We start from the raw sequence: 22,648 nt of genomic DNA, 5'->3' as shown, positions 1-22,648 counted from the left end.
GTACCTTGCTTTGTTCGCCTAGCGACACAAATGATCAATTTGGTCAAATCAATGAATTACAGAATAACTGTACAAAAGTTTCTTTATATCCTGCTACCAAGGGGCTAATCTTGATTCAAGTACTTTATGAACCCCTCAGAGGCGCCAACATTCTTTGGTCGTACATTAATTGACAGTATTTTGTGTTGTTTGTGTGTGTGTGTGTGTGTGTGTGTGTGTGTGTGTGTGTGTGTGTGTGCGTGTGTGTGTGTGTGTGCGTGTATGTGTTTTTGGAGGGGGCTGTTCATTTTCACATTTGCGGAAGCCTATAAATTACAAGTTTATCAGTAAGATAACTTCACTTTACGCTTAAACAGTCCTTCGATGATGTTATGAAAGTCTGTACTCCTGTCGAGTAAAGACACTTTGATTATTAAGTTGGTCATCTTACATGTAGTATGCGTCTTGGCTTCTCCGGGAAATAAAATGACAATGATCCTCGATTATCGAGCTGTGCTTCATTCAACAATACTCATCGCCCTAATATCCGGTACGTACCTGTTTGCAGTGGTCTTCACCTGTGTATAAATGTTCATTGAATGTTCGCAAATGCACTGTATTATTCATGCAAACAACTTTTTATGACTTTGTGAAAAGTGCACTTACCCTGGACTTATTTTTGTTTTGTTTTTCTTATTCATTTTTGTCTCGTCTCTTTCATTAAAAACAACGAGGACGTACTTTCTTGATTGATCATGTTTGTTTCTTTCTAAATTTGTGCAGTAGTTTCGTCAACATGTTACTCTGTTTTCTTTTTTTGAAAGTCATGCATGAATATGTTTTCATTTCTAATACATTTGTCTTGTATTTCATCCGCAACAACCTATCAAAGAACAGTCCCCGGACTGACGTATTTGCTGTACATAAGGACGTTCCTCTGTTAAAGTGATGTCAATGTCATTTTCTTCAAACTTTCCATGCCGTATTAACATTGACCCATCCGAAGCCCAAATATGCAAATAAAACCACATATTCGTGTACTTGTATTGCTTCTACGGGACTTTGAAGAACATGACAATCTGCCGTCCATTACAATAATGATAGCGTTACAGGATAAAGCCCATGATTAGACAACAAAATCTGCAATGGCAAACTTCGATCCAATAATTCTGTCAAAACCCACTTTATTTCTCCAAACTTGCAAGAATTGCAGAGAAAGGTACCAAAAAAAAGGAAAAAGGTTTTACAGTTTGGGTTTACACCTTCATTCTCGGGCAATCAAGGCCCTCACGCGGCAGAAATCACCAAAATATCTCAAATCCTAAGGGTGGGATTTCACGGAGCACGCGAACGATTTGCGAAGGACGCGAATGACAAAATCCAACATTCGGAAAAGTTTTTCTCCGAATGTTTTCCGACAATGAAGCCGAAAACTATTCTTGCGCAATTTGTGCGAAGTTCCCACGACGTATGTGCGATTGTCGTGTGTATCATTGCTAAAGTACAGCATGTTACGTACACGAAGAACACGCGACGGAAATGCGAACAACGAAACATTTTCAATAATCATGGGAGAAAATGTAGCAAGGAGAGGTGGAAGCAAGAAAAAAAATCAACTCAAAAAGCTTTCTTGAGTTGATTTTTTTTTTCTTTCCTGTATTTCTCCTTTCTTTTTCTCTCATTTCTCTATCGTGTGTTTGCCTACATTTTTTCCCCCTAGGACGTATCTCCACTAGTAAAGCATTTGTTCCTTTTCTTTTTGCAGTTCCTCCAACACATAATCTCTATAGTTCAAATGAAAATTACATACTTAAAGGGAAGGTAAACCCAAAGAACAATGTGGAGTGAGTGAAAGCAGCAACATTAGTAGAACACATCAGTGAAAGTTTGAGGAAAATCGGACAATCGATGCAAAAGTTATGAATTTTTAAAGTTTTGGTGTTGGAACCGCTGGATGAGGAGACTACTAGAGGATATGACGTATGAGTGGACAACAATACAAAGAAAATATAAAGGAAATTCAACAAAAATTCACTTTTCTAGAATTATGAAAGAGCAATGGACCAACCGCTTTCAGAAAGCAGGAAGAATAATTGCTACCCTTAACATATGTCAATATCAAGTTGATGGAATTTGTAATTTTCATGAAAAATGGATTTTTGCAGAATTTTCTTTATATTTTCTTGGTATTGTTGTCGACTCATACGGCATAACCTCTAGTAGTCTCCTCATCCAGCAATTCCAACATCAAAACTTTAAAAATTCATAACTTTTGCATCGATTGTCCGATTTTCCTCAAACTTTCACTGATGTGTTCTACTAATGCTGCTGCTTTCACTCAATCCACATTGCTCTTGGGGTTTACCTTCCCTTTAAGATTGATTTTAAGTGTATTCTGCGATTTTTTTTTTGTATATCAAATATTCTTTCTCTTTGCTAGTCTTTAATTTCTTTCGTTACTATAGTTGTTAATATTTAATTGTTTGATGTTTAGATGTATACTACAATTTTTATTTGTAGAAAACGTACAGGGCATACATCCCTCAAACGTGCGCTAAACGTTCGCGAGAATGTCTCAAAAGGTACGCGAACAGTTCGCGATTACGTCGTAAAATGATCGGAAAAACTTCGCAGATTTCGCGTAACATACGCGAGACATTCTCCGAAGTTTCGGAGTCTGTTTGGGGTTTCACGAACATTTTGCGAACATCGCGCGTGTCTTGCGAAGGTCTTGCGCATATGACGAAGCTTTAAAGACACTTTCGAGAACAATTCACGAGCAAATCCCGACTAAGTGTGCGGAAAAGGTTCGGAAAAAATTTCAAACTTTTTTGAAATTATCGCCGAAGTAAAAACGACATTCGCGAACAATTGACGACGCTTCCGAACCCTCACGTTTGTTTGGCGATCTTTTGCAGACTAAAATGCGAATGCTGGATTTTGCCATTCGCGTCATTCGCAAATCGTTCGCGTGCTCCGTGAAATCCCACCCTTATCAGGGACTTTTTGTTGTTGTTGTTAGGGGTTGGCTATATGAGGAGAAGGTTCATAAAACTTATGCTGTGCATTCAAAAACCATGTCATTTTCATGAAACTTGACCAAATTGTAGAAGAAGGGTTTCTAACTGCAGAAAAATGTAAAAATGGGTGGTTCGTGTACACGATTCTGTGCTAGCAGCTTCCCCATGCGAAAGAAATCATCGTAAGACCCCAAAATTTGGTCATAAGCATATCCTGAGATGCTCTGATTGGGTGGGTTCATGAATCTCAAAATCCCGTGTATTTAAAGAATATGATAAAATTGCAGTGATAGGGTAGGAAATATTCAGAAATATTTTTTTTTATTTATTTCGTTTGCACAGCCCATAATAATATTATGTGGATGCAAGTGTGGAAAACGGTTTTTTAATTACCTTCTTGCTGTAACTATGCAGAGAGTGATATTGGAGGAATAAGAGGAAATATAAGGAAAGGGGAGTTTTGACATTAGTCTGTCCTCCAAAGGAAAAAAAAAGTCTTGATATGATAATGTTGATTGTAAGTTAATCTAATTGTAATTTTTGAGGCGACTTACTGCAGTAAGTCCCCAAAAATTACAATCACACTTGATAACACCCAATATGATTAATTTTTTAAATGCTACTTCAGGGTCTTAAGAAATAATATTTTAGCTCTATTTTGCAGAAAATCCCATTCAATTTGGTAATGCGGTCACAGAGAAATGTGGATTGTTGTAAAGCATGTCGTGAGTCTGATTCTTCCAATTTTAGCAATTCAATGCTCTTGTGTGTGAATAATATACAGAATTTGGACGGAAGGGATTCCCGACATCCTCTACAAAATTCCTCATTTCTCTTTGACCACTGAAGCAAATCGAATGGGGTTTTCTGTAAGATGTGGGCAATGAGTTATAGTTTCATACCCTGAATTTGTATTTAGATTGATTCACTATTTCTAAAGCTATCATTGCGGAGGGCCCCGTTGCAATTTTTTTTTTTGGGGACATACTGTATAATGTACTCTTGAATGAATCCCACAAAGATTGGAACATTCATTCCCCAGCATTCCCACTGAATCCCACTGATTAGTTACTAGCCATCCTCTTTAAGTAAAGGAATGAAGTGAAATGAATACGGAAATGAAATTTCAGATTTTTATCTTATTTTATTATTTGCATACATTTTATATGATATATATTATATACCACAAGCACGTCGAAAATATTAAAAAAACTATGCAGAAAGGATTATTCTCTATATTCTTGACTTTGAAGTTGTTTCGCTGCAGAACAATTAACCAGCAAAGAAGTTAAAAAATGCGATACATGGGTAAAATAGATGATAATTATTATTGTCTTACTTCATAAAAAATACATTGTCAGACTGTAAAACACCCGTTTCAAGATTCTTATATAAAAGTCCTCAACGTGATTTGAGTCAGAAAGCATTTTGGATGTAAAGACTCTTTTTAGTCAGTAGGGGTTGTACTGTTCTCTGCATTACATTTCTTGTAATTACAGCACATATTCTAAGATGTAGTTATTTTTCGTTCTATTTGTTCTTTCCAGGCGTTCAGGCAACATGCACCAATAGTGAGTATCTTGACTTTGTCGAGGATAACTGAGATGTTAATTTCAACTGCCAAAACAATGCTCGACATTGTTTATTAGTTCGAAGCAGGACACCTAATCATAACATATCAGAATTAAGAATATTATCAATTAAACAGATATAACACTAGAATGACAACCAATAGGCAATTATTACAAGCTATATGGTTACAAAAGCACTTTGGCATGGCTAAATTGTCAGAATAATAAGGAGAACAAGATAAACAAAAAGTCAGAAAGACCAGAATTTCAGCCTTCCGAAAGACGCGTTATTTGATAGACTGAATACGGTGGGTGGGGAAGAAAAAAAATAGAAATAGATATATGAAAGCTGGTACTAGACAATAAATCTTAGTCTATATTATGAGTGGGAGAGCTAACAAATGGCTAAGGAGCTGCCCAATGGAAGGTTGTTCTTGTCATGTTTATAGCTATGAATAATCATTATGTTGTGTTTTTTTTCTTCACCCAGACCCCTCGTCAACATGCGCCTCAAGTCGTAAGTATGTGGATATGGTCATCAATCAACATTGTTATATTTGTGTGTATGTGTGTGTGTGTGTATGTATGTGTTTCTACTTTCTAATGCTTATTGTAGGTGCATGCATTCTGTTTGTTGGGTCTTTGTGCGCAGGAAGTGAGTGTGTTATACATTGAGATGCAATGATTTTTTTCAAATTCAATTCAAACTTTATTTTCACTCTTTTTCCAACAGAATGTACAAAAAACTATATGATACAATTTGGCATGCGAGTCTTTGATAATATACATAGTCAGACAGGGATAACAACATGTTCATGTCTTTATGTTTAGTACAAACAGAAACATTTATACACTCTGTGAAAAAAAAAAGTGGAGGTACCCACTCAAAAGACTATGCTTGTAACATGTGGGTACCTCTGAGGGAAAAGGGGGAAAGAGGGGAAGTAAAGGGGGTGAAAAACTTACAACTACAAAGAGTGCGGGAAACTGGGAAAGTCGGGAATAAAAAAAGAAAGAAAGAAAGAAGAAAAAGAAAGCAAAAGTGTGAAAATAGGGAACAGAAAATGGGGAGAATAGGAAGAGAGAGAGAAAACCTAACTTATTTTGATGCATACACCACGGGGCGAAGCCCACAGAGACAAATAGCCACGCGTTTTCGAGAGTGAAACAGTGTTGAGCTGCTTTCCAGCGGAACAGACTGTAACCGTGAGGGCACGTGGGGAATACAAAAATACTAAACGCGGTAAAAATGGTCGATGCCTCAAGAGAACGCTGCCTATAGTGAAAGAAGATACATTACAGAATTATATTTATTCGGTTGCATTATAGGACTTCAAAAGAAAACTCTTCAATCTCTTTTTAAAAGAAAACAATGATGGTGCATTTTTTTATGTCCATGGGAAGGGAGTTCCAGAATCTTGGACCTACATAAATGAAAGTCTGTTGAGCAAGCACGGTTCTTGATAAAGGTAAATGAAATTCATTTGACTGTCTGGTTGGATATCCATGATATGTCCGGTTGCGCATGAACATGGAGTTAAAAATAGACGGAAGACATTTATTATAATAAGTATACATAAATTGCCCGAGTTGAAACAAAAACAAATCTTTAATTTTCAGAATCTTATCATAAAAAAAAAACAAAGGATCTGTATGAGAATATGGAACGGTGTTACAAATAATGCGAAGAATCTTCTTTTGTAGCAGTAAAACCCTATCCAATAATATTTGATGAGTGTTTCCCCATACTAAAATTCAATAATTTAAATAGGGTAATATCAAGGATGAATACAATGTAAACAACGAATGTTGAGGAATAGAAAATTTTAGTCTATTAATAACACCTATGTTAAGTGAAATTTTCTTACAGACATTATCAATATGAAATTTCGTGCAGGAGAGTTTATTATCGACTGTAATTCCGAGAAACTTAATATGGGAAACACTTTCTAAAACAGCATCACCAAAACAAATATCCATATTCAAATTATCTGAAGTATTAATGAAAAGCATATATTTAGTTGTTTTTTTTTGTATATTTAAAGACAACTTGTTTGCTCGTATCCACTCACATACTTTTTTTAACTCAGAATTAACTGTCTGCACAAGGGTGTTTGGGTCTTCATGCGAATAAAATACATTTGAATCGTCGGCAAAAAGTATGAAAGATAAAACATCGGAAGAAACACAAAAATCATTAATGTAAACAATAAACAACAGCGGGCCCAACAAACTACCTTGTGGGACGCCACACTTAAATTCTCTCATATCAGAGTTATGATTATTCAAAAAAACATATTGTTTGCGATCAGTTAAATAACTCCTGAACCACTTCAAGGCCTTCCCACGTATACCATAATGAGACAACTTGTATAGCAAAATATCATGATTTATAGTGTCGAAGGCCTTGGAGAAGTCCAGGAAGATACCAATCATATGAGAGTGATTATCTAAAGCATGTGCTACTTTATCAACAAAATTTAACAAAGCGTGACAGGTGCTATGCTTTTCTCGGAACCCAAACTGCGAATTCGTAAAAACACCATACATATTCAAAAAATTCAACGTTCTTTTATATATAATTTTCTCTAAAATCTTGGACAAACAAGATAACAAAGAAATAGGCCTATAATTACTTATATCTAACTTATCTCAATTCTTATATATAGGAATAACTTGAGCTACTTTCATTTGTTCTGGAAACACACCCGTTGACATTGACAAATAAAGATATGTGCCAGAGGATCCGCAACAGAAGATATAACACCTTTCAAAATCATATTGCTTATAAATGTCATCATAACCTGAGCTTTTTTTTTTTGTTTTTCAAACCAGATACAATATCAATAACCTCATATCTAGTGGTAGGAGTAAAGAATATTGAATGCATATTATACTGATTTAAAAAATCCAAAAAAAAATGTTTATTAGTATCAGGAATTTCTTGAGCAATGTTTTCTCCAATTGTTGTAAAATATGTGTTAAAATATTTGCTATATCCACAGAATTATCAATAATTTCATGTATCTTATTTTCGATATACCAGACTTTTCATTTGATACATTCATTGCTTTTATTTCACTCTAAACAATCTGCACTTCCATGATGTACATTATTGTTCTTTAATGAGAGCAATGTTACTACCCTCGGCATCATTTGCTGCTAGTCGAGTGAAATATCACTTCGCTACAGTCGCTACAGTACTAACAGCATTGTGATGTTTGTATATTATTACTTGTTTTCAATTTCCCCCTTGCATATGATTGTGAATTTGTGAATCCTCTGAATCTTTGAAATAAAACTCAGTACATATCGTCCACAATTCACGCTGTGAAAGTGCCTACAGTCATGTAATATACGCGTATCTAGAAATAGGCATATGAACTTAGCGCTAACTTTATAAAGAAGACCAGAGTAGATTTATGCGAGCTGTTCTACTTCCGTCTATTACTTTGCGTTATACTAAAGAAAAACAAAATGTTGCATTTGTCGAAAACTTATATGTCGCAGCACTTATAAAGCAATGCATTTTCCTTTTGATACACTGACATTTCACAGATATTTCATATGAGTATTTTCTCGCAAAGATCACTAAATCAGAGATATCCCCCCAACAAAACAACAACAACAACACATGATTTCTATTTCATGAGAGACAACGGATTCTGCAGCCAGCGAGTGAAACGAGGAAACCATTGAAATTAGAAGTCTGAGGAGTATAGAGAATATGTAGTAAAATAGAACGAGATACTTTTGATTGTTTTCTTCGAATAGTACGAAATATTCAAGAAGGGGCAGATTAGATGATTTTTTTTTTTCGCTGAGCGAATAAAAACAAACTATATAGCAGATGAGCATTTAATAGCGCGGCGAGACAAGGAAGTGGATTGGGGCATGTAAGATATAGGGCATCCTAGCTGTTTGATATAGAATTCCCTCATGACGAAATACAGGTAGCCATTGTTCTACAAATGGCAGATAGTTTACACAGGGACGGGTGTGGCTCTCATTATGTGTCGGTCTAATTCTGTAAATTATCATATAGCTTGTGAAGATCGTCACACATTGACGACACAGTACTCCATATTCGTTAGGATCGCAAATGTATATCAATGCTCCAGTATTAAGTTTTAAATGCCATATTAACAGAAATATTATATCTAAGAAAGACGTTACGTTGACAAGCCGAGTCTGTAATAATTACTGATGGTTGTGAAAAAAAAAAACGTTCTGATTTCTGTTTTGGATGCATGGTCATTGTGCTAAGTTGTGATTGCCTAGATAGTGAATGTGTAAGTGTGAAAGTGAATAAAAACAAATGAGTCCCAATCCATTTGATTCATTCAAGCAAAATGTGCTTTATGCGATTCTCCCTTTATAGAATGTTGTTTTGAAGATTTACCGGCACAAGATGGGACTTACCGCGATCCAAATCCAACACAAGACTGCTACGATAACGGTGATCGTATTTTGTATCAATGCCCTGGCACTCTGTACGGACCTCCCTACAATGACTGTGGCAGCGGTGGATCTTGGGCCATTCCATTTGCCCCTACATGTGAAGGTACGTATAACACATTCAACGCTTCACTTGGCCTCAGTGTCGGAGCTTAGTCAATTGGCATCTCATGAAAAAAAAAAAAAAAACCCAACAATATACACTGGATTCGAGTGTTTGTCCGTTCTCGTTCGGCCAGTTTACCTGCAATTATTGCGAACAATTAATAGTCATGTGATAGATATTTGAGATGGGGGCCGGGGGAGGGGTAAGGATTGTGATTGGTAGCTTGTAATCTTAGGGTACTGTTGATGTTGTTTGCGTTGTTGATTGCTGTTTTTATTTGTGTGTACAATGTATTTTTACTGTTTTAAAGATGCACGGAATTGTGGCCAAAGCGAACTTGTTTCCATGTGGAAATGAAATGAAATGACATGAAAAATATTGGACTTTCTATGTGGGTATCGGTGCTGTTCTAATGTTTCTTCTCCTTTGCAGATTATTCGCACGAGTTCAATGACTGAGAAAATGTCAATAGAAAGTATTCTGATTCTTTAAGCTTTTACAAATCTCGTTTTAAAATCTTTCTTATCAGCCGATTTTTGCCTTAGACCTACCCTGGACGACAAGGGTACCATCTCTCCCAACAAATCTCAGTATGATTCATTCGAGACAGTCACCTTTGGGTGCGACAATACTTCTTCTCTCGTGGGTGTGACCACAAGTCGGTGTGAGTCTGGTGGTACGTGGAACCCTTCTACTGTGCCTAGCTGTGCAGGTGAGTATGATGATTTTATTCAGTCACCCGTTGCAAACAGACATAACACATGGGACCTATAAACGTACACATATCCCGTGACATGCAACGGTGACATGTAAGAAACCAAGTTCAAGTCAGAGGAAGAAACTATAATGCAAGAACTTAAAGGGATGGCATAGTACATGTTGAGGTGATGATTCGGCTTTAAACTTTTTGCCAGATATTCAGAAACCAGTCTATGAAATGTTAAAGAGCATACAATTCAGAGAGGAATTGAAAGTTTATTTGATGACGATCGGTTATGGAATTGCTCAGCTATCCAAAAACAAGGGAGAACAAAGTGATCCTAATAAAAGGTGGGTCGCATCTTTTATTTGGTTTGCTGTGTTTTGGATGTTTCGAACAATTTAAAACCAATTTTCTTCAAACTTTGATTTCCTGTTAGAATTATATGCTCTTTGATATTTCATAAGAGGTTTCTTATCATCTCAAAAAATTATCATAAGAAATGTTGGAAACCTGAAGCACCATCTCATCCGAAACTATACCAGCCCTTTAATTCAAAACTTAGCCACAGAGGAGTCATTATGCAGGCCTAGATCTGAAATTAATTGGGCAAGAACAATAATTTATTCTTGAAAAGTGTCAAGTAATCGTGACCTCAGGGCTTCTTTTTTCCATTTTGCCAAATTTCTATTTTTTGAGAAAAAGAAAACGCACCCTGACATCTTATGACGCTTTATCAATACTATGGACTTAAGTTGCTTGCTTTTCTAAGCTGATTATTTATTCTTTATAATTTTATGTATAATTACAATTAGTGTAGATGCTATGATCTTCATATCAAATCAGCAAGCTTTTCAGGTCTCTCTAGACAATACTGTAATAATTGCACCAGAGGAAAAAGAAAATGTCATGCAACTTTTCGTCAAGTTATATCATATAATGATCAGTTTTTAATTCACACAAAATAATTCAAGCATCGGAATTGATAAAATTAACCACCCTATCATTCGTATCGGAAAATGTGTTGATTTATGTACAGATAACTGTGACGCACCGGCTCTCAGCAATGGGGGAGTTACCCCAGATCAAGACACCTTTGAGAACGGGGATGTTCTTGTCTTTGTCTGTGATGCAAACTACACCCTGGTCGGTATCTCGACAACCACATGCAGGGATGGAAGCTTCGATCAAAAGACACCTACGTGCTACTGTAAGTCTATTGAACATCGTTTTCTGTTCAATTATTGTAATGTCACCCTTTTTCTGAATGTTATTATGTCCTAAAGCTGCTTTTATGTTTTCGTAAATGTTTGAGATTGCAAGGAAAGTTTAGATTAAAAGACACTAACTTGATACAGTAAGCATCCCATGCTGAACGCTATCGAAAAAAAAGCCTGTTTATTTTATTCAAATTGTAGAAATTTCGAATTCATGGATATTATCTTTTGACTGTTTTATATATCTACAACTATATGATGTCGTATATCATGTGTATTTACATTCAGCATGCATCAGACCATTCAGAGATGTTCCTGCAATTACACTTGTGTATTATAATGTGTTTTACTTTGTGATGAAATGTAAAGAAGAATAATGCTTCTTTTAAGGACCACTTTGGCGAGCTGTGAAGTATAAATCAAATGCATGATTACACTATTCTAAGATGACAGGTGAACCTATCATTGCAGTAGCACTCTATATAAAGTGCCGTATCTTTTTAAAACTATATTCTGGAAGAAAAGTTTCTTTGGTTGAGTAGAGTGCAAAGTTAAATAAAATTGTTTTTGTTAATACATAATTGTTTGTCATGGTTTCAGAAGATTCGAAAGACTTTTTTATATGAATCAAGAGTGTAAACAATAATTCATTCTCCATATGGAAATATAGTAGGTCTACAGCCTGTTTATCAGAAGATTTGATTTCCTGTTTCCGTCTCAAATTGGTGTTTTGTTATTACGGGTTTCATCTCTTTCGAAAAGGCGCATGGTCAAAATCACAACAGCCAATATGAATTACAGTTCTGCAAGGGAAATTCCCCCAAAAGACTTCATATCCCACATTTCAAAAGAGATGTTTTACGTAGCTGTGGGAACAGTTTTTGTCTTCTTCCACTTGGGAAGTGTGTTTTCACATTTACTTTCTCAACAGGCATGTGCCTTCCACCTGCGGTAGCTAACTCTGACTGTAAGAACGCCACTCAGCTACAACCGGTAGATCACGCCACCACCATCACGGTGGAATGCGATCCCGGCTACTCGACAGGGACTGGAACGGATACAGACATGACTTGTAGCGATGGGAACTTCGATGTACCTGACCCCGTGTGTTACGGTGGGCATTACACCACACTTTGCTAATTACATTATTGACAGTCAATCGCACTATATATGCCAAGCAATATGAAGATCAATGCGAGCAGTATGCCAAGAAGTATGTGTCGTAGTAGAATATTAACTGAAAGCTGAACAGCCCTCTTTCAACTTTATCTCTGTTCGATTTTTTTTTTAAATTTTCGGAAAGAGTGGAAGAGGCACAAGCGACAAGAGAGAGATCGCGCGTATTGACCTTCGGAAGAGAACAGTATACAGTCTCTGGACTGAATAAAGAGACTGAAAAAACACAACCAATGTAAACCTTTATGGAAGTTATCAAATGACTAATTGCAACTTACATGCAATTTCACACGCTGGTGTATGTGTCTATGATTGTATGACATTGTATGGCTTTATAGTTTTGTCTCAAACTCAAAGTTTTTTTTTACATGTATTACTCATACTTGTAATATGTTACTCACACATACGTAAACGTATACTACGTATACTACGTAAATCATTACTTATTACATATACATATCACTATTGCATGCGTAAATTTTACTCCATATAGAAAACTGTGGTGTCTTGGCGTCCACCTTTCCCAACGGACAAAGATCGGGTGATACCTCCCCGTACTACCACGGGGAGGTAGTCACCTACACCTGTGATACTGGCTACACTCTGGTGGGAGCCGCTGCCATTAATTGTACAGACGGGAGTTGGAGTGCAGATGACCCGTCTTGTCTTGGTATGAGAAGCAATGAAGACGGATTCTTCTCGTCACCAATCATAATACCAATCAATTGGTTAACTCTTACTATGATTATGATAATGATCATAATTGAGAATAATAAGGGTTATTACATTTAATATACAAGTGCAGTACATGAAATTTGAAAGAAATATTGTGATTTCTATATCGTTGTTTCTTTTTTATTATATTAGTAAATAGATGTTCATCCATGCTAAGACAACAACAAGCATCTATTTTCATTATCGTCATCATTTTGCTTATGAAAAATTCCTTACGTGATTGAAAATTAATTTTCTGGTAGAAAGCAAATCATTGAAAAGAATGCATTTTCTTTTCTTTCTTAATCAGAGCGAAAATTCTTTTCAATATGTTGGGTAAGTAAGGATTTTAATCACGTAAGACTTCATGCTACATCATGTTTAGTACCAAACTAAAAAAAAAAGAGATACTGCATTGTCTAGACATCAAGGTGGCAAATGTAGTTTACACTTAAAGTTAAAGGGGGTGGCTAGTAACCGATCAGTGGGAATGCTGAGGGATGATAGTTCCAATCCTTGTGGGATTCATTTAAGAGTACATCATATATCTACTGTTGTGTGAACATTATTTGCTTCAGAACGGTCTCATATTCAAGTAATGTGCAGATTAATGCTCCGTCACTGACCAGGCACGCTAACCTGGAAGCATTAAACTGCACATTACTTGAATATGAGACCATTCTGAAGCAAATAATTTCCAAACAACAATAGATATATAATGTACTTTTAAATGAATCCCACAAAGATTGGAACAATCATCCTCCAGCATTCCCACTGATTCCCACTGATCAGTTACTAGCCATCCCCTTTAAGTTTGCACTTTATAAGAACACTTTCATCTAAGTCTAATGCATTAGTCACTGTTGTAAATGGCCAAAAATGAATTTCACGTCTACTTGAGAAAAACAACGGTTTTACATAACTCATATTTGTAAAGCAAATAATTCATAGTGTCTTTATAAAAAAGAAATAATAAAAAGGAGGTGCAATGGTTAGATATAGTTTCGCACATGTACATTGCCTTTGTATACAATGATACTGCAATTAAGCCTTAATTTCGTCTCGTAGCTAACTGCGACATTGGATCAGTGCCTAATTCGGACTACGCAAATGGCGGGGAGGAAATTCACGGCTCGTTCTTTTTTATCACCTGCAATGACGGCTATTCGACCGGAAAGGACCAGGCTTCTCCATATTGGTGTTATGATGGTACCCTCACACCTTCTGAACTGTCCATCTGTTACGGTAAGAGCAAGCCCCCGTTATCACTAATCCTTCGGAATAACTAACCTTATTGCAGTTTCGGATTAAGGAACCTTTGGTATACATAACTATATTTTATTTTCGGATTATCGAGCTTTCAGAAATGACAAACTTTCGGAATAACAAACCTCACTATTGTTCATCATTTCGCATCTACAAAGATCCACCTATCGATTCTTTTATTACAAGTTCGCCCTAATCTCGTCTCATAGCCAACTGCGTCTTTGGAGGAGTGCCTAATTCAGACTACTCCAATGGTGGGGATGTAAATCACGGCTCGTCCTTTAACATCACGTGCGACGCTGGCTATTCAACGGGGGAGAGTGGAGTTTCTACATATTCGTGTGATGATGGTAAACTCACACCATCCGAACTGCCCACCTGTAACGGTAAGAGCAGGCCCCCGGTATTGTTAATCCGAAAACGAAAAGAAGATGCGGAATAACGAACCTTTGAAGTTATGAGCTTTATTTCATTTTCGTATCAACGAACCTTCGGAATAAAGAATCTTATCGTTTTTCATGTGTGTGTGTGTGTGTGTGTGTGTGTGAGTGTGTGTATGTGTTTGACCAATGAACCTTCGTGATTACGAATAGTGTAACCCAATGACACGCTGATGACACACTTGAATCAAAGAGTGTGAATGCGATCTATCCGTCTACAATGCTTGTTTTCATACTGTAAGCGTGAGGCTTATGTTTTATCTCCATACTTCGATATTCTTAACTTTTTTAAGTTCACTAATTTTATCAAGGTTCTGAATTGTCTTGTCTATATTTTGTAAAACACATTATACGATGTAAGGCATTGTCCAACTCTGGATTTCCCTCAGACACTTTGAACTGTTTGCATTTCAGATTAGCTTGATAATTGCAAATACCACATTTCACGTGTTCTGTTTTTTTTTTTTCATGTTTTTTTGTCTTCATAAAATGCTTACATTTGCATGACGGACAAAGTGTTTGATAACAGAGTATCAGTAACGAAGAGTTAATTCGTAACTTACGATGCCGTGTTTGAACTTTCTGACACATGTTTGTGGCTACAAATTGTTCATGGAACGTAATCTAACAGTTTTATGCAGTGAGGTCAAAGTTCATATTGCTGACAACTGCTCTTCAGAGAAAAAAAAAAGAGTAAAGATTAATAACAATTTCAGCAAATCAATTTCCTACCGAACCAATAATATTTGTTTTCATTGCACGCCAACACAAATCCATATTAATTTAGTTATGTTAACCTCGTTTGTGAACAAATACATAATGAACAAACAATAAACAAACAAACAATCAAACAAACAAATGTATTTTCTTGGGGTTTTTTTCTTGTAATTTGAGCAATGAGCTCATCGTAGATATTGGAAATTGACTTTTGCGGCATATAAGCAAACACGCAGACCAAATATTGAAAACGCGATAGTTTGACCACACGAAAGAAATTCAAGTCCTGATTGAGAAGAGTGAAAATATGTTGTTAGATATCAATGAGTATGAACTGAAAGTAATTAAAACAAAAGCAAAGGAGCATTTCTGTCATCATGTCTTGCTGCAATAATAAAACGCATTTTTCTCCACGCATGCAGACGACTCTTCAGCCTGTACGTTGTACCGTAAGTATAGGCACACTATACTGATATAAACCACTTTTGAATTTTAATCTGTTCATAACTACGCAAATTGTTATGCAGATTTTAAAAAAAATAGCCTGCGTGACATATATATATATATATATATATATATATATATATATATATATTATCGTGACTTAATACTATTCTATTCCTGCACATATGAAAATTACGCAATTACAAGACAAGAATTTCTTCAGTGATGTTGAACTTGTTCATGCAAATGCAGACACGAAGAACTTGTAGAACTTAGATAATGTGCTACATAATGTCATTGCATGTCTTCCAATAAAAATGTTCGATCACTGTTTTATTCTCTCTGAGTTAAATCAGAATTCAGTGTTGCCAAGTAGCCATGCTACGTCGATTTGGTCTTATACTAGGTTTTTATTGACATGCCAATGGTAGCTATAGATCTGAATGTGAATAGATCGTCATTGCAACGTGTTTTATTTGGGTATGAATTATGATGAATTTTATATTGATATTTAGATTGCAGTTGTAAAGCTGCTATTTCTTGTCGGATAATAAGTGAACAAATAATTGTATATGTGTCATTAAGAATACGAAGAAGTCTAACACTACTGACTGTACTACGATATTCAAAAAAGTTGTATTTATTGGAAATGTCATATACCTTTTTCAAAGCATAGATTTGTGTAATGATTATACGGGTCTTCGTATTACAGTCATTGAGTTAAGAGAAGATGGCAGATTAAGAAGTCCCTGATTCTTAACTCTATACTGGTGTGCGAATTTTATTCCTAGCTGGCTAAGTTGGTCAATTGTGCGTTTGTGTTAACCATTGCGCACATTCAAAGTCAAAGTATGACGTAGCAACCTAGTTTTCATCTATGTCAGTTTGATCCATAAAACGCTCTCCTTTTCTCAACATAGAATGCCGTTTTGAGGATATGCCGAGGCAACTTGAAGCGTATTACGATCCAGTTCCACGCAAAGACTGCTACGAGAGAGGGGATCGTATACTGTATCAATGTCCGGGAATTCTCTACGGGCTAACCTATAATGACTGCGTTGGAGGAATGTGGCTGATTCCGTTTGCTCCTGCTTGCTATGGTAATGACACAGACAGAGTGAGAAGCAACTGGTTTAACTGCAAGCCCGCAGATTGCAGGAAAAAAAAAAGAATTTGAAAGATCATTTTTTCTCGTGTCAAGAGAAAATTCCAAGTGTGACGAACAAAAGCAGTTGTGTCCGCTTACAAGCTTCCCATCCCATTGTAGTCAGAAAAATACTGAATATCGAATACGATTAATCATTGTAATTTTATGTAATATTGATATTAATGTAATAATATCTTTGACCTAATTTCACGAATTATGTGCCTTGAAGAATGATTCCTTTTGTGACTTTTTCTTTTTGTCTTTGTTTGCCTTTTTAAAAATTCAATATAAATTTGGTAAATTCATGTCTAAGATAGATAATAGTATTTTGATACTCGTCCTAAGGGTGAATGTTATCTTTTGTTGTTTTTTCATCTGTTTTTGTGTCTGTAGATTTGCCATTTCAATATGTCAACCACTTACATACTAACACATAGATGTATTTTTCAAGTCTTGAATCATATTCTTTTGTTCGTCCAGAAAATACGTGTAATAGACCTAACCTGGATGACAACGGAATAATATCCCCAGACAAGCAGGAGTACGATGCACTTGACAGAGTCGATTTCGGTTGTGAAGGCGCATATACCCTCGTGGGTGTGACCCCGGGTTGGTGTGAATCGGATGGAACGTGGAACCCATCGGCTATACCCAGCTGTGCAGGTGAGCATAATCCAGTCACATGTGGCAAACAGACAGGATCCGTACGTTTACATGAATATCGACCACATCTGCCATGAATTTCAAATGATTTTTAAATCATACATGTATGCGTGTGTGTATGTGTTTGTGTGTGTACTTTTGGCGATTTGCAAGTCGATTGTATTGATTTTCTTGATTGTTGAAGAGCCTTTTTCAACCCATAACATTTTTCATGATTGATTCACCGATACCTTAAAGTGCACTGTCACGTCACAAAATGTTTATAGTCGAATCTGTAATAGCTTGACTGATGTTACCTTTAGAAAAATCAACACCTGGACACGAACAACAGAGATAAAATATTACGGCATAAAATGTAACTAGGAAGTAATGGAAAATAGTAGAACTAGAGAAAATCAAATGACGATGGAAAAACCTTTTTAGATACCTAAATATTGTAAATGACCATGTCTTGTTAAAATGTGTATACAGCGAACTGTGACACACCGACTCTGGTCAACGGGGGAGTTACCCCTGATCAAGACACCTTTGAGAACGGGGATGTTATCGTCTTTGTCTGCGATGCAAACTACACTCTGGTGGGTATCTCAATAACGACTTGCAGAGATGGAAGCTTCGATCAAAATACACCTACATGCCATAGTAAGTCTATCAGAGAACTCTGAATTTGGTTTTGAACCCCGAGGACTTCTATCATGTTAAAGGGATGCTATATTATTGGTGGAGATGAAGATTTTTTTTTCTTTCTTAGATACCAAGAAACCTCTTACAGAATAGTACACAGCATACCATTCTAAGAGGAACTGAAAATTAATTCGATGAAAATCGTTTTTGCCATGGCTGGGACATTCAAACACAAAGTAAAACCATGGTAAAACAAAGCGATTGTAATAAAAGGCGGGTCCCACCTTTTATCAGGATCGCTGTGTTCTGGATATTTCAGCTATTTCAAATTCAGTTTTCATCAAATAAACATTGAATTCCTTTTGGAATTACATGCCCTTTTTACATAATACGGGGTTTCTCATTATATCACCAAAATGAAGGTATGATAATAATAATAATAATAATAATAATAATAATAATAATAATAATAATGTACACTTATATAGCGCTTATTACAGTAGTTTCTAAGTGCTTAACATTTAAATCTTAAATTAATGCATGTATAAGGATTATGAAAAGCATAATAAATTATATAACATTACGTTACATAATCCATTATTACATTAAATTACATTATATTACATTACATTACATGACATTATAATAAGCAATTAAACGAAATAGATTGGATGACATGGAATCAGTGAATCGAACTATAGTCCATTGAATAGATATGTTTTGAGTCTGATTTTGAAGGTGTCAACAGAAGGAGAATCACGGATTATCACTGGGAGATAGTTCCAAAGCTTGGGGACACACAGAGAGAAAGCACGGTCACCGTAGCGAGTCTTAGTACGTGGACCTGGCGCTAGCTGTAAGTGAATTGATGATGATGAACGGAGCCGGATGGAAGTGGTCTGCGTCTTGGGCTTGATGAGTTCTTTGATGGATGATGGTGCGAGTCCATTGAAAGCCTTGTAGGTTAGAAGAAGAATCTTGAACTAAATACGTTGTGGAATAGGAAGCCAGTGAAGTGAACGAAGAATAGGAGTAACGTGCTCGTGCTTTCTTGTGCGTGTGATTAGACGTGCGGCTGTGTTCTGGATGTGCTGGAGTTTAGACAAGTAAGATGCAGGCAAGTTGATAACGGACTATTACAGTAGTTAATCTGCGAAGTGACAAATGCATTGACCAGTCTCTCGGTGGAATTTTTGTCAAGGTACTTTCGGAGTTTCCCTATTCTATAGATGCCGAATGAAGCAGCTCTGCAGATCTTCTGAATGTGTTGTGTCATGCAGAGTTTACCGTCCACTACAACCCCAAGGTCTTTAGAGCATTCCGATGGCTTGACAACAGCCCCATCAACTTCAAACTTTGGGAGCTCTGATGACCTGCGGAATGTCGATGTAACATGGACAAGTTCAGTCTTGGCACCATTGAACTTCAGATGATTTCTAGTTGCCCAGGATTTCACAGAAGATATGCAGTGTTCTAGTTTTGACATCCCACTTGCAACCTCACTAGAGTTTAAGATGACATACATCTGAGTGTCATCTGCGTACATGATGTGCTGAATGTCCTGGTGAGCATTGATGACATCAGTCAGAGGACCGGTGTACAATATGAAATCCAGTGGTCCCATGACGGACCCTTGCGGTACTTCACATGGAAGGGGAAATGGGTTAGACTGCACATTGTTGATAGCTACCACCTGCGTTCGATCTTCCAGGTAAGAACTGAGCCACTGCAGGACCATTCCGTCAAACCCGTATCTGCAATGGAAGCGCTGTATCATTGTGGTGTGGTCGATCGTGTCGAACGCTGCAGAGAAGTTCAACAGGATCAGAACAGCCTCGTGTCCATTATCTATAGCTAACAGCAGTTGATCATGATTCAAAGAATGTATTAAATTGTGTGTGTGTGCGTGTGTGTGTGTGTGTGTGTGTGCGTGTTAATTGAATGTAGGAATGTATTGATGAAGTATTGCGCGCGTAAATCTGTGAATTGACTTTGGGGAAAGTCGGACAATGAATTTTCGGTTGCTGTAAACTCTGACATTATAAAAAGTCTACAGCATTTAGTGACGCCAACAGTTCAACACCGTTTTAGTCAACAGACTGCAACAGTTTGTTAAGTCGGTGGAGAACAATATACAAAGAAAATTCCACTAAAATAATTTCTCTCTTTTTTAAAGAAAAGTACACATTCTTTCAACTTGTTGTTGACTTATGTTAAGGGTGTATGATCCCCACTGCTTATTGAAAGAGATATTAAAGTCAGAGGCTCTTTTATTATGTTAAAAAATAATATTGTGCTCAAAGTTTATGTTTTCGCTTTATCGTTGTCCTGTAGTGATATAAGAAACGGTTGTTGTCTTGTTATCCAGCAATGACAACACCGATATTTTTCAACAATATTCAATTTTTGAATGAATCGGTCAATTTTCCTCCATCTTTAATGATATTTTTTACTAATATTCTTATATCTACTCAATTCACATAGTATATTTGGGTATCAGTTACCTGCAAATCTTACACTTTTTCTTAGAATTAATCTTTAAGTAATAAAGAATTTTGTTATCTGTAACCCTTATCTCACCGGTTGATCGTGAACAAACATTTCCTGCATTTTGTAAATGAGTTCATGTGTCGGTGTTGTTTGGTTGGTTGGTTGTTGTTGACATTTTGATGACATTTGTGCACTTGCGACAGATTCATTCCCAAATAGTTCCCAAAGACGTTATCACTATGAGATCAATTGATATCCACTGCTTATTCTCACGAAATGCTCAAAATATTTGTAGTCTGGTGCCGTACTAAAATTAAAACTACAAACACATCTTGAGTACGTAGTCTTTGAAAGGACTTTGATTGGCGAAAGAATAACCTAGAGAGAGGAGAGTGGAGGAGGGATGCGACGCAGGGAGACTGTAAGGAAGGCAAGTAGTGACGGTCGAAGTGCAGCGGTGAGCTGGGAGATGAGGCTTTACTGAAAGAGACGGGGGAATAGGAGACAGGATCAGTTGTACGGAAGAACACCATAGTAAGAATCAGGTAAAGGATTCGGAAGTCGGTGGAAGAAATAAGATGGACTGGAAAGGAGGGATGAACCTCGATCCCTGCTGGTTCATCCTTTTCATCCAACCCTACAAAGTCTTAAACAACAAATAACATAAACATCGCCAACATATGCACAAACAAAGACCTTCGGGCTCATCGCAAATGATTTTATTTGCTTGTATTTCATTTGGCTGTATTTCATGAACAGGCATGCAGATGGCGACAAATAGTATTCATCCCAACATATCATTCGTAATGTTGTTATCAGTATTGTATCTATCATTGCTACCATTTACGAGCGTTGTGACAATGTGCTTCTTCTTTGTCGAATATTCAGATTATTCTTGTAATCATAGTAACCCACATTCTACATCAGCACCATTTTTATTCTTCATGACCATACTAGGCAAGTGTCTCCCACCTGTGGTAGCTAACTCAGACTACGCCACGCAGCTACAGCCGGTAGATCATGCCACCACCATCACGGTGGAATGCGATCCCGGCTACTCGACAGGGACTGGAACGGATACAGACATGACTTGTAGCAATGGGAACTTCGATGTACCTGACCCCGTGTGCTACGGTGAGCATTACACCACACAGAAACTTTTAAACATATCGACGAAATCAAATGGCAGCATGTATTTCTACAATGGTTAAGTTTGTAAGAATCAGTGGTTACATGAACAAACGAAAATCCGTTTAAATGTGGGTTTCATACTTCTCAGGGCAACACAAAACCGGGTGTGTGTGTGTGTTTTCTTTGTGTGTGTGTGTGTGTGTGTGTGTGTGTGTGTTTGTGTGTCACTAACCCGTGGTGGAAAACGAGGACACATACATTGTACACAAACTTTTTCCATTTAAACCGGAGGACACACAGAGAACCGATGACGTCCTCGGTTCGCAGACCATTCCGAACGGTTTACTTTTGCATGTAGGGGTACATGTTTGTAGGTCCTCGATTACCATTATTAAGTCCTCGCTTGTATAGTAGTATACGGTATATGAATGAGTCCTCTGTTGACAAGAGTCCTACTTACACAAAGATCCTCGGTTATGTGGTCAAATTCTTGTGAGTACAACAGGTCCTTGTCTTCCACCATAGACGCATATGTGTGTGTGTGTGTGTGCGTGAGGAGACGTATTAATATTTTAGTTTTATCGTTCATGAAGGGTACTTAGTCAATGTTCTCAAACTTCACAATTCTTTACTTCTCGTGAGGTACTCAGGAATGTTTGCTAAGCTGTTTGGTGAATCCCAATTTCTCAAGTATGTATGTGTATGTGTGTGTGTGTGTGTCTTTGTCTGTGTAGACTTCAAGCGGAAAATTGCAAAGAAAAAGATAATGATCACTAGAATATCAG

At 36.8% G+C, this 22,648-nt stretch overlaps 1 protein-coding gene across 1 annotated transcript in view; it reads left to right on the top strand.

Annotated features, from left to right (window-relative positions):
* Nucleotides 1-22,648, top strand: part of LOC140231228 (sushi, von Willebrand factor type A, EGF and pentraxin domain-containing protein 1-like) — an 83,119-nt gene that overhangs the window by 191 nt on the left and 60,280 nt on the right. The window contains exons 2-12 of the mRNA XM_072311374.1: nt 8,952-9,134; nt 9,664-9,846; nt 10,874-11,044; nt 11,983-12,165; nt 12,721-12,897; nt 14,417-14,593; nt 16,729-16,908; nt 17,436-17,618; nt 18,090-18,196; nt 19,523-19,643; nt 21,690-21,866. Of these exons, the coding sequence (XP_072167475.1) occupies nt 8,952-9,134; nt 9,664-9,846; nt 10,874-11,044; nt 11,983-12,165; nt 12,721-12,897; nt 14,417-14,593; nt 16,729-16,908; nt 17,436-17,618; nt 18,090-18,196; nt 19,523-19,643; nt 21,690-21,866 (1,842 nt within the window). The remainder of the gene's footprint in view (nt 1-8,951; nt 9,135-9,663; nt 9,847-10,873; nt 11,045-11,982; nt 12,166-12,720; nt 12,898-14,416; nt 14,594-16,728; nt 16,909-17,435; nt 17,619-18,089; nt 18,197-19,522; nt 19,644-21,689; nt 21,867-22,648) is intronic.

Source organism: Diadema setosum, chromosome 7 (genome assembly GCF_964275005.1).
Source record: "Diadema setosum chromosome 7, eeDiaSeto1, whole genome shotgun sequence".
NCBI lineage: Eukaryota > Metazoa > Echinodermata > Echinoidea > Diadematoida > Diadematidae > Diadema > Diadema setosum.
Note: the sequence above shows the minus strand (reverse complement) of the source record. Positions and strands in the feature narration are given on the sequence as shown.